The sequence below is a fragment of the Halichondria panicea genome, chromosome 3 (assembly GCF_963675165.1).
Source record: "Halichondria panicea chromosome 3, odHalPani1.1, whole genome shotgun sequence".
Lineage (NCBI taxonomy): Eukaryota > Metazoa > Porifera > Demospongiae > Suberitida > Halichondriidae > Halichondria > Halichondria panicea.
In genome coordinates, this window is record NC_087379.1 from 1,027,039 (window position 1) to 1,037,926 (window position 10,888).

Sequence of the window (10,888 nt, forward strand, 5' to 3'; positions counted from 1 at the left end):
CACTAAGGAATGTGCTTGAAATTGCAGCTCTGCACGTGCAGGCTCTATGCGCATGCGCCTTAATTGCATGCAAAATAAAATTGACAAACACAAAATTAATTATTACTGCAAGATTCCTTTAAACTGAACCAATGATAAATATGCTTTCATACAAAATGTTATTGTCCCTAACAGTTTGTGGTGACTCTTTTCTGACCAGTGCTCTCATGTATCTCCTGTGAGGGTGGGGTATTGTAATCATGGTGACTTTATTAATCACTTACTCACTGTACTTGGTATCGTCTAGCCTCCTTCACTGGCCTCACTCTCACACATTTACTCACTCACTTGTACTTCTTGTACTTGGCATTGGCTGTCTTTCTTTCCTCTCCTCCTTGTACTTCGCAACATAGGTTTACTGTATCTGCCAGAACAATGCTTGAACTTGTGAGTAGACCAACCTACCCCCCTCAACTTCAATTGTAAACAAAAGATAAACAAAAGTTCCTATCAAAATAATGGCACAATATAAGACTAGCTGGTTACATTATCGACTCACAGAATGTTGAGGTTCTCCTCCATAATTCTCCGTAGCACAGTCTCTTCGTCGTTCTTTACTTCCTCCCTTGAGTCTGTCTCTGACCCTCCTTCAACAACCCCTTCTCCACTGCCAGCTCCTCAGCCTTACCACAATATCTGGGGACATAAATAACTACATGTCTACAGAGGATTTTATATGCTACTTAAATACAGCCACTGTTAACACCTCATTCACACACTGTGGGTATGTGTTTACTTGCCGTTGATATAAAATGTGTATCAATCAATCTGAAGTCTTCTGTATGGGCTTAAAAAGAGGCCTGATTCTGAAAAAGCACCACTTATAAAATATAGATAGCCAACGCTTTTTCCTAAAAACAGAAATGGACAATGTGGACCGGAAACTAATTGCTGATTTATACACACCGTATGGTAGCACACCAACAGCTACTAAATGCATCTTTTAGGTTCCTAACTTCAATAATGGCCTCTGTTTTGATATACCTTGCCAACTATCCTGACCTTGGCATTCTGAGAGAGCTGCAGTGATGGCTGTATTGTACGAGTGCCACCAGCCGAGGTACTGGACCAGAGAGATGACGCTGATGGCCACACCCACAACCACTCGGATATCCAACTGGGGGGGTCACTCGATGACGGTCGTAGTGATAGTAGTGACGGTACACTTGCTCTGTGGGGGGGCAGTAACTTATTGTGTGAGTGTGTGTGGTGGGCGTACGATGCGAATGATGCTATTATAGCAACTATTTACTTCCTAAGAATGCATCTCTCTATTTATTTACTGATTCACTCCGTATCCTAGGTGATTTCCAGTGATTATGAGCCATATTTTACTTCCCCCAGGGAAGTATGGAATATGGCTCATATTTTTACTTCCTACAAGCACTATTCAACTTTTGAATCATCTTGACAATTTGTACACAGTAAAATAGCAATATAGCACGCACAAAGTTTTTGTAGACTAGATGTATGTTGTGCTATTGTCATATTGACCTGAGCTAGCTAGCAGTCTAAGCTCATGAGGCTTGAAACACTGCAGTTAAATCCTTGCTCTGTGTTTCTAGTCAAGGCTGTGGCGCAGAGGTACTGTACTAGGTAGAGGAGTACAGTGCATGCAGTGTTGGTAGACTTGTGCAATGCAAATTGAAAACGGCAGCTGCTGATATTGGTGGGCGGGTCTGGTCAAAGTTTATGGCTTCCAGTAGAACCTAGCTGCTTGGAGAAGTAGCTAGCTCTCATACTTGACAGCTATAACTGTTCTAACTGCATATTCTGAGGCACAAAAGTGACTGTGAGAGCAAGCTTGACTGTCTCTACTGATGTTCAAATGACTGTTTTGCTGTTTTATCAGTAAATAAATCAGTTGTTGACTGGTTGCCTAGTAATTATGGTTTATAAACGCCCTCGGCATTGGTTGGTTATAAGCCATAATTACTAGTCAACCAGTCAATAACTATAACATAACAACTCCATTAGTATAACTATCCAATTAACAGGCAAACAGAGAACTGCCATTAGAGTAAAGTTATCACCAATTGCAGGGGAAGTGTCTCTAGTTACTAGTAGGTAGTGAGTAATAACTACCCCCTAGCCCTGTACCTACCAGGGTTCTCAAGCATGTAGTCATAGTTTGCTCTCTCCTCCTCATCCTTCAGTATCTCGTAGGTCGTGCTGATGAGCTAGAACCTCTCCCTAGCGGAGCCCTCAGCCTGGAGGGGGGAGTGAGGTATTAGGGGCACACAAAGAAATGGAGAGTATAGTATTCATTTCATGAGGGGAGGAGGTACATACAATGTGTCTACACTGTGCAATTCACTTTACTATCATTAGATAAAGTTGCAAAGCATTTTGTGATGGTTTAGGACTAGCTGTATATCTACTGAGACTATTTAACCAACTCTCCCTCTTCTGTGACCTTGTTCTTGTCAGGATGGTACTCCAGTGTCAGGTGTCGATAGGCTCTCCTCATCTCAGCCTGTAACCAAGCAACAGTGTGTGAGCACAGTCAATAGCTCCACATGTACTTACAGCTGTGACATCTTTGTCCACTTGAAGAACTGCATGTAGGGAACGAGAATAATTATCAGCTAGTCAGGTGTTGGCCTGGATAATAGGTAGAAACGGCTCATACAGATAATTATACTGATACACCTGTTTCTACAAATCACAGCATCTCTAGTCAGCTCTAAAATGATTTACATGTATTGAACTAGCTGCATGGCCAGATCTAATAATCCACAACTCCAACCCCACACACTCTGTCAATAGTGAGTGTAGGGACTGACCGTCATAGCAGCTCTCTCTGCCACAGTAGAGTCCCTCCAGGAGACCAGCAGCACTGGAGAACAACGCTGACAGAGCTAGAGCACAGGACACCAGGAGGAGAACTGTCCATGAGCTGGAGGAGGGTCGTTTATGCTGACATTGCAAAAGTCTATAAGGGGGAGGGGCTGGTTGCACTATTTCACTCAAAAATCAACATTAACTTTTAGCCATACAAAATATTATTATCCACAACAATAATCAAGAAATAGTTGTTGCACTTTTAATTTTGATACTAATTTTATGCACGGTAGATTGTGTTTCTCTTTCTTTGTTCCATCCCCCAATCATAAGGCACTCTGTTGGAGACAGTGACACAGAGGCAGCGTCTGCTATAGGAGATGGTAGATCACCAACGTAGAGCCAGGAGTCCATCGAGGACGAGTAGGAGTAGATCCTTTGAGTGACTTCACCTTCACTATCCTCTCCACCAACAGCAAAGAGGGTGTCGAATATCGTTACAGGGGAGGAACAGTAAGACGGTGTGTTGGATATTGTATTCCAGACAGAGTCGGCTTTGTTGGCACTCCCATCATCCTGTCGGTCTGCTGAGATGAGCTTGTCGACTTGAGCAGCACACACCTTGTTTAGAAAATTGCCGTCACTTCCCCCCATTAGGTACACTGTTTTGTTGTAGACAATTCCTCTTTGGTCATAACAAGCATACGGTAGTCTGTCTGTCTCGCTCCACTGGGAGGTGCTGATGTTGTAGATCTCAACGTTATCAGTGAAGTCGCCATCGTCCAACACACCTCCTGCTACGACCAGATGTGTTTGGAGACTAACGACTGCTGGTGAATACCTCGCTGTGGGCATCGGTGGGATCGTCCGTTTCCAGTTCCTTCCTTTGTTAAACACATGTACCACGTTGGATTTAGAGAAGGATGAATCCAAACCACCAACTGCTGCCAGTTCACCTTTGACCTCTCCTAGACCAAAATAGCGTACAGGAAGTCTGGGCAGAGTTGACCAAACATCTTGTGGCGGATCGTAACAGTGGACACAGTACTCGTCATCATCGTCATAACACATTCCTCCACCATAGTAGACCTTGCCATTGATGGTTATCGCTTGCCCACTAGACATCTTCACTGGAGCCTCAGAGCACTGACTGTAGGACAACTGAACCTGTAGGGACTGGAGAATATACAGAGAGTCAATAACTTGTGTGTTGCATGTGATGAATGATGGTTTATTAATTAAGGGAATTTGGAATATAACACTAACCACATGTTAATGCCAGACGATAAGGTTACAAGGTTACCATAGCAACAAAACCAGTATCGATACTGTGGGACACAAACTATTCTAATTTGACTCTTATATTGGAGTGGTGATTAGTATACTGTAACAGAATGATCACAATTGGGTACACGGCTAATTAGCTATAGAATTAATTGTACACATAGACATACATGTACGGATAGCTTCGAGGCTGAGATTGTACACATAGATTACAAGCCACACTATAATACACAACAACTGTCATTCTAATTATCGAGGCATCGCAAAAAAATGAGTTGGCGTTCAATAACAGTAAGCTTTAGACTTGGCACTAGCTTCTATTAGGGTGGCAATAGGAGATATGCCTGTGGCTCACTACAATGGGAACAGTAAGTAAGTGACGTACTAACTAAAGGTAGAATCAATTGAACACATAGCCTGGATTACACGCTGCATTACAACACAGTTTTTCATGCATGACCATCAATTCAATATAAGCTTTAGACTTGGCACTTCTATTGAGGTAGCGTTATAATAAGAGATATGAGGGTATCATATTTTAGATGTGTGCACTTAGTGGTACAGTGTTGATGAGCTCACCTGTGGTTTGCTGGTCAGGTAGTCTCTGGTTTTGGTGAGTTGGCCGTTTAAACTCTGAATGGTGGCTTCTTTCTTCTGAAGGGAAGAGTCCTTGGAGGCAAGCATCGAATCTCTGTGAGCGATAATAGAGTTTTTGTCAACTAAACAGGCTTGCTCTTGTTCCAGATTTGTTTCCAGTTGAGCTATTTTTGTAGCTTTAGATACAAGCTCGTTGTGAGTGTAGTTGACGTTGGCAATTTGTTGCTCCACCTCTTCAGTGAGTTGCTTACATTGAGTTTCTAATTCCACTATCCTAGCATTTCTTGAAATAATAAATTCATCTTTCATGTTAACAATTGTCTCTTTAGCTTCGAGTTGACCTTTAAGATCTTCGTTTTCCAATTTAAATTGATCAGTTTCCACAGAGTGTACCAACTGCATACGCTCGACAATGTTTTTACTTTCTTCCTCTTGTCGTCTTTTCTCCTCCGCCAGTACCTCGTTTTCTCCAGCTTTCTCCTGGATTGCCGAGTCCTTCCTCACAACCTTCTCCTCAAGCTCCCTCTTCTCTGTCAGTAGGGCACTCACTCGCTGGAGCATCTCCACTCTGTTCTCAAAGGAGGGAGGGTGTTCAAGTACCACACCCACCATCCGACCAACTATCTCCGCTGCTCTAGGCCTTTGCTGAGGGTTGTTGCTGAGACAGCGCATGATGAGGTCCATCAGAGGGTGGTCTGGGGAAATTTTTCGAAGAAACTCTTCACGTCGTTCAGCTTCTGTCATTGGTATCAAACCATTAGGATTAGCAGGATCGATTCTGGTGGGGCCAATACTTGGTAGTGGCCACTCTGCTGTGAAGGTGTGAATCATCATGATCCCAAAGGAGAACACATCCACACTGGTGTCATAGTGGGGGTTGGCAACCATCACTTCGGGGGGCATGTACGCTGGGGTACCAGGGGTCTCCGTCATTCGACTCACTTGAAGGGGGGTCAGGTTCAATATTCGAGCAACCCCTAGATCGGATATCTTGGCAGTCATGTTGGTGGACAAGAGGACATTGTTGGCTGAGAGATCTCTGTGCACAATGACTGGTGTTTGGCCATGGAGGTAGACCAGGCCCAGTGAGACGTCATGGAGGATAGAGAAGTTTATCTCATCGGGGAGAATACCGTAGCGCTCGAGACAGCTGGTCAAGTTGGTGGGGAGAAACTCCATGACTAGGATGGGGAACTGAGAGCCTTCCTCAAAACAGACTCCCAGAAACTGGACAATGTTGGGGTGCCTAGTTTGACTGAGCAGGTGACACTCCTCCAGATACCTTCGTGCTGCATGCCCGATTCCAGTCTCGTAGAGAACTCGGTAAAGCTTCTTGCCGGCACATTTCAGTCCTCGATACTCTAGCTCCATGACAACAGCGTAGGAACCATGTCCTAACTCATTCTCAGTGATGCGAATTTGTCTCAGAGTGAACTGCTCAAAAGCTTGTGGATTTACAGCCATTGTCTTGGTTACTGTGTGAATAGAAAAGCATGCAATATGAAAAAGGTAATCCAGCTGGATATTAAAAAGTGAAGTTATAAAGATTATGTCTTCTTTTAATAGATACTGTGGAATAATAATAGGCAATCCAATTGAAATAGAAGCAAGTAACAAAAAAAATCCTTTGGCTATGACCTGTGTTATATTGCCAATGTATAGGCCCAGGCTTTAATACAAGAACACATCTGACATGCAGTTATGGTATGTATATAAAAGCTATTCAGTTGATCTCACCTGTACTGTATAGAAAGCTTGATAGAGGTGAAGTTATGGAGAGAGCTCGTAGCTAGCTAGCTGTAGCTGTAGCGGCAACAGAAGAAAAAGAGGTCAAGAACGAGATACCCCCCTTCTTTGATGTACATGTAAGCCAAAGGGGGCGTGGCTACTTACAAGGTTTTGTGCATTATTTAGAATACCAACTAAGTCAAGGATGAAAATGTAAGGAGCTAGCTAGGTCTAGTGCAAGTGTACTCACCTAGATCTCCTTCTCCCACTCACTCAGTCTGGTGTGTGGAGATGTGGAGGGTCACTTCAAGCAACTATTTAGCAGAGTCCAGAGCATCCTCTCCAAGAACAAAGACTTTGAGGTAGCTACATACAATGGATGCACACACTCACTGCAGTGCCAGTGCATTTATTGTCCCTTTATGTAGCTGCTGTTGTGTGTTGGATCTTTCTTTAGCTCTGACTGCCAGGAGGAGTGGAGCAAGTATCGGGAGGGGGTGGAAACAGGTAATTAAACGATATTAAATCACCTTCCTCTGACATTTATTACACCCCCATGCACAGTACCTCTACCAACGTTCATCCTTGGCCTGTGTTGAACTGAGCATGGCCAGTTCTATGGAGACTTGTCACGTGATGGAGGAGAGCTTTGCCCCAATGTCACATGTCTAGGTACAGTGTATGCATGTTGTTAACCACTCTATCAGTACACACATGAGTCACACTCCATTACAGGTCAGCGTGGAGTGTACAGTGCGTCCAGTGGTCTGAGGGTGGCCTATCTCAGTGGGAGCTACCAGGGGAGGACCTATCAGCATCAAGACAAGGGAGATAATCTATTGGTCAGTTCTCTTCCCAATCACCTGGAGAAGTTGTTGAACTAGTTTTTGTTTCTCCCTCTAGCGACCATATTTCACTGACTCTGATGTGTCCTGGCTGGAGGGTCAGTGCAGTGGAGAGGGCTACCGTGGAGTGGACATTCTCCTCACCTCTGATTGGCCCGGGGCAGTGGACAAGTTCACAGTGGCTCCTGTGAGACCTAGCTCCCAGTTATTGTAGGATGGACCAGTACCTTAATAATACCTTATGCTCATGCAGGACGGACTGGACCTGAGTGCAGTGGGGGCAAAGCCTCTGAGTAAACTGGCCATGTGTCTCAAGCCACGCTACCATTTTGCAGCTCTACACCAAACCTTCTATGAGAGAATACCGTACAGGTACAGTACGTCCATCCCTGTATATTTAGAGTCTGCTAATAACAGGCTGAAAATAAGTATACACTTACGATTTAACATAATTATAATCTGAAAGGCATCTTTCTAAACATTCAGAAAATCAGAAAATGAATGTAATTGACCAACGGAGCTAAAGTTTTGACCGTTCAAAAATACTTCATCAAAAATACTTCATTATAATTATACGCACATCTTACATGTCCTCATCTTTATATCCCTACACAGTAATACCTCCACAACTTTTGATGCTAACTGTATTGTGCTTCATTTCATGCAGGAATCATAAAATCCTCCAAGGCAAGCCACATCATGTGACACGGTTCTTAGCTTTGGCTCAAGTGGGAAATCCAGACAAGAAGAAAAGAGTGAGTTGAAATCATTCTAGTCCCATTAGTATTACATGTTATTAATGATGACATCATCTTCATACCTGCAGTACCTGTATGCATTCTCTGTCACACCCATGAGCTCCATGGACGAGAAAGAGCTGACTCAGCAACCACCCACTGCCACCAACTGTCCCTATAGGGATATATAGTTGATACACTCAACTAGTCAAATCTTTGGTAAGGAAAACTATTATCCCATAATGTCTAGCTATCGTTGAAGGACCAATATACACATTTTCCTAACAAAACTTGCGTTATGTAGCACTCTGAGAGTCCTATCTCTAGATATCACCATCTGTGTTGTAGTTCAAATCCTCCATGTTTGCAGAGGTCAAAGTTTATTGTGTACCTACTCCCACACACTGTGCAGAGGGAGTCTCAAGAGGAGGCTGGGCCTAACTTCTTCTTTGATCAGAGGGCTCTTGATTCTGCTCATCGCAAACAGAAGAGACAACAGGACGGAAGACCCCCTGCAAAGAGACGACCTCCTCCCCAGCCCAGGGGGCCGTGCTGGTTCTGTCTGGGGGGCAAGGAGGTGGAGAAACATATCGTGGTCTCCATCGGAGATCATGTGAGATAGAGTGTGTTGTACTTGCTAATACTGCACATACAAAATACAATGTAGCTCACAAATAGCAGACCACTAACAGTTTGTATTGTATACCCTATATAGATGTACCTGGCTTTATCCAAGGGTGGGATGGTACCAGGGCATGTGCTGGTCCTACCCATCGGTCACTATGCAGCCTCCACTGACGCACCACCAGTGAGTTCATGTGCTGTGTGTGCCACTGCTGTGTGTGTATAGTCATTGTTTGTATTGTGGAGAGTATGTTTCCATGCTCTGTGTGTACTATTTAGCAGTCTGTAGTGGTCAGCCTGTAAGCAGGCCACCCTCTATAATACAGCCAGGTTAATGGGCCCCAAAGTCTCCATAGCATGTGTTTGGACCTGTGTTAGCAGACCACCTCTTTAGTACAGCCACTGTTGGTCTGCCCACTGTGTAAGCAGAGATCACTATACCATATATCATGCATGTACACTGTATGACCTGTGCTCTATTACTGTAAGAGGTTTTGGAGGAGCTTGGACAGTTTAAGAGTGCTCTGAGGAAGTGCTTCAACAGCAAAGATCAGTCGTGTGTCATCTTCGAGAGAAACTACAAATCACAGCATCTTCAACTACAGGTCAGTACCGTCAAGGCCGTATTATCATGTGATGTGATTGATACTGTATGGTTGGTGTGTTGAGATTAGGCTACAAGGTTTTGAGGGCAAACAGAGGAATGTGATTTCTCTTGTTAATCATTGAATGGTTCAGGGACTCTTTCAGCTGCCATAACTTGAATTCTGTGTATTCAATTTCAACGGTTTTATGATTTTAGAAAGAGGCCATCTAGCAAAGATCGTGATATCGGTCTTTGCAATCTTATTTGTGAAGCCATTAGCATTCGCAAACTTACATAATTATGTTGAAACATTGTATAAATACGGTACATGTTAGTGTGTGTATGGTAGATGTGTTGACTGATAGTTGTGTATGGTTAGTGTGTGATGGTAATGGTGGTCACTGTAGGTTATTCCAGTGACCAAGATTCCATCTGATGCTCTGAGACAAGAAGCCTTCATAGATTATGGGTGGAGTATGGGGGTGTGGCTTGAGACTGTGCCCAGGGAAACACCACCCTCAGAGGTAACACACACACATCATAGCTGTACCATGTTCTACGTACCATTCTCTAAGCCTTTTATAACCTCGATTCCAGGCCGATTAAAATACGGCCTGGTACCTATTGCATGGTGATAGTGCGCATGCGCTAGTTTATTCTCCAGAATCCTTTCTCTCATCTATTTTCTATCTATGTACATCAGCTTAGTATTGCGTTGTTTCAGAAGGCTTTCACACTAGTCTAAAGTCAGAAGAGGCTCTCATCTACCTCTATGACGGTTGTATGGTCAGGCCTTCTAGACCAACACAATAGATGACATAAGCCACAGCTTCACAGAACTCAGTCATGGAGATAAAGTATTACGGAACATTATTATTCTTAGTAAATGGTATAATTTACGTTCGTAGTACCATTATCCATATTCTGAGTAATTTGAAGGGCATGCACACTATCACCCATGCAATACCAGGCCATATTTTAATGCGGCCTGTAATCGATGCTAATAAGCGTATAGAATAGTGGCTAAGCCTTTTAGTTATCAATACTTCTCTTTACCAGAATCTATTAGTTTTGCTACACACACACCGTCCCTGAGGGCCTCCCACCCACCCCCCCACACACACACACACCCTTCTGAGGGCCTCCCACCCACCTACACACACACACACACCCTTCTGAGGGCCTCCCACCCACACACACACACACACACACACAGATTGCGTACACTGGTGTCCCACACACACACACACACACACACACACACACACACACACACACACACACACACACACACACACACACACACGCACACACACACACACACACATATACCCTCCTCCCACACATACACACACAGATTGCGTACACTGGTGTCCCATAAATTCTGGCAGAGTTTGATGATGGGGGAAATGTGTTCACAAGACCATTTTCTCACCAACTCACGCAGACAAACAACCAGATCACTGAATATAGGTTATAGTATGTTTCTACTACTGTGAGCTCATGAGGTAAACAGCACTCTCAAGTGAGTAGGTAAGAACATATTCGTGAGTCTCGTCACACCGACAATGCACACCTCTAACCTTTCTATTGCATACTCAGCAAATGTCTCTTCCACAAATCTGTCATCATACCTATCGAGTGAACACACAAACTGTTCTAGT

At 43.8% G+C, this 10,888-nt stretch overlaps 2 protein-coding genes and 1 long non-coding RNA gene across 19 annotated transcripts; 2 read left to right on the forward strand and 1 right to left on the reverse strand.

Moving 5' to 3' along the window:
• Nucleotides 1–75: 75 nt before the first annotated feature.
• On the reverse strand, nucleotides 76–6,570 carry LOC135333294 (uncharacterized). 17 transcript variants are annotated; one of them, XM_064528229.1, is made up of 9 exons: nucleotides 6,442–6,570; nucleotides 4,687–6,179; nucleotides 2,826–3,999; nucleotides 2,569–2,597; nucleotides 2,456–2,515; nucleotides 2,144–2,249; nucleotides 1,042–1,210; nucleotides 264–675; nucleotides 76–215 (listed from the first exon to the last, which is right to left on the reverse strand). In XM_064528229.1, the coding sequence occupies exons 2-3, from the start codon at nucleotides 6,166–6,168 to the stop codon at nucleotides 3,064–3,066; spliced, it is 2,418 nt and encodes an 805-aa protein (XP_064384299.1). In that variant the 5' UTR covers nucleotides 6,169–6,179; nucleotides 6,442–6,570; the 3' UTR covers nucleotides 76–215; nucleotides 264–675; nucleotides 1,042–1,210; nucleotides 2,144–2,249; nucleotides 2,456–2,515; nucleotides 2,569–2,597; nucleotides 2,826–3,063. The 17 variants fall into 17 exon arrangements, with proteins under 17 accessions (XP_064384299.1, XP_064384292.1, XP_064384307.1 ...); XM_064528222.1 differs by having other exon boundaries at nucleotides 2,435–2,515; XM_064528237.1 differs by having other exon boundaries at nucleotides 264–486; nucleotides 539–656; nucleotides 2,435–2,597.
• A 67-nt stretch (nucleotides 6,571–6,637) lies between these two features.
• On the forward strand, nucleotides 6,638–7,953 carry LOC135333080 (CWF19-like protein 1). The gene is made up of 7 exons (XM_064528008.1): nucleotides 6,638–6,645; nucleotides 6,710–6,794; nucleotides 6,861–6,939; nucleotides 7,168–7,274; nucleotides 7,336–7,464; nucleotides 7,531–7,649; nucleotides 7,893–7,953. The coding sequence occupies exons 1-7, from the start codon at nucleotides 6,638–6,640 to the stop codon at nucleotides 7,951–7,953; spliced, it is 588 nt and encodes a 195-aa protein (XP_064384078.1).
• Nucleotides 7,954–8,030: 77 nt separating this feature from the next.
• Nucleotides 8,031–10,792, forward strand: LOC135333398 (uncharacterized). The gene is made up of 3 exons (XR_010393866.1): nucleotides 8,031–8,627; nucleotides 8,730–9,243; nucleotides 9,632–10,792. It is a non-coding gene; the product is annotated as an uncharacterized LOC135333398 (long non-coding RNA).
• The last annotated feature ends 96 nt before the right edge of the window (nucleotides 10,793–10,888 follow it).

What these genes read in the sequence shown, in the direction of transcription:
- LOC135333294 (XM_064528229.1), bottom strand. Translation starts at nt 6,168, where the DNA reads ATGGCTGTAAATCCACAAGCTTTTGAGCAGTTCACTCTGAGACAAATT. An exon ending in ACCTGACCAGCAAACCACAG is followed by an intron (nt 4,000 to 4,686) that starts GTGAGCTCATCA and finishes TATATTCTCCAG; the next exon opens with TCCCTACAGGTTCAGTTGTC.
- LOC135333080 (XM_064528008.1), top strand. An exon ending in TCGGGAGGGGGTGGAAACAG is followed by an intron (nt 6,940 to 7,167) that starts GTAATTAAACGA and finishes ACTCCATTACAG; the next exon opens with GTCAGCGTGGAGTGTACAGT. An exon ending in TATGAGAGAATACCGTACAG is followed by an intron (nt 7,650 to 7,892) that starts GTACAGTACGTC and finishes ATCCCTACACAG; the next exon opens with TAATACCTCCACAACTTTTG.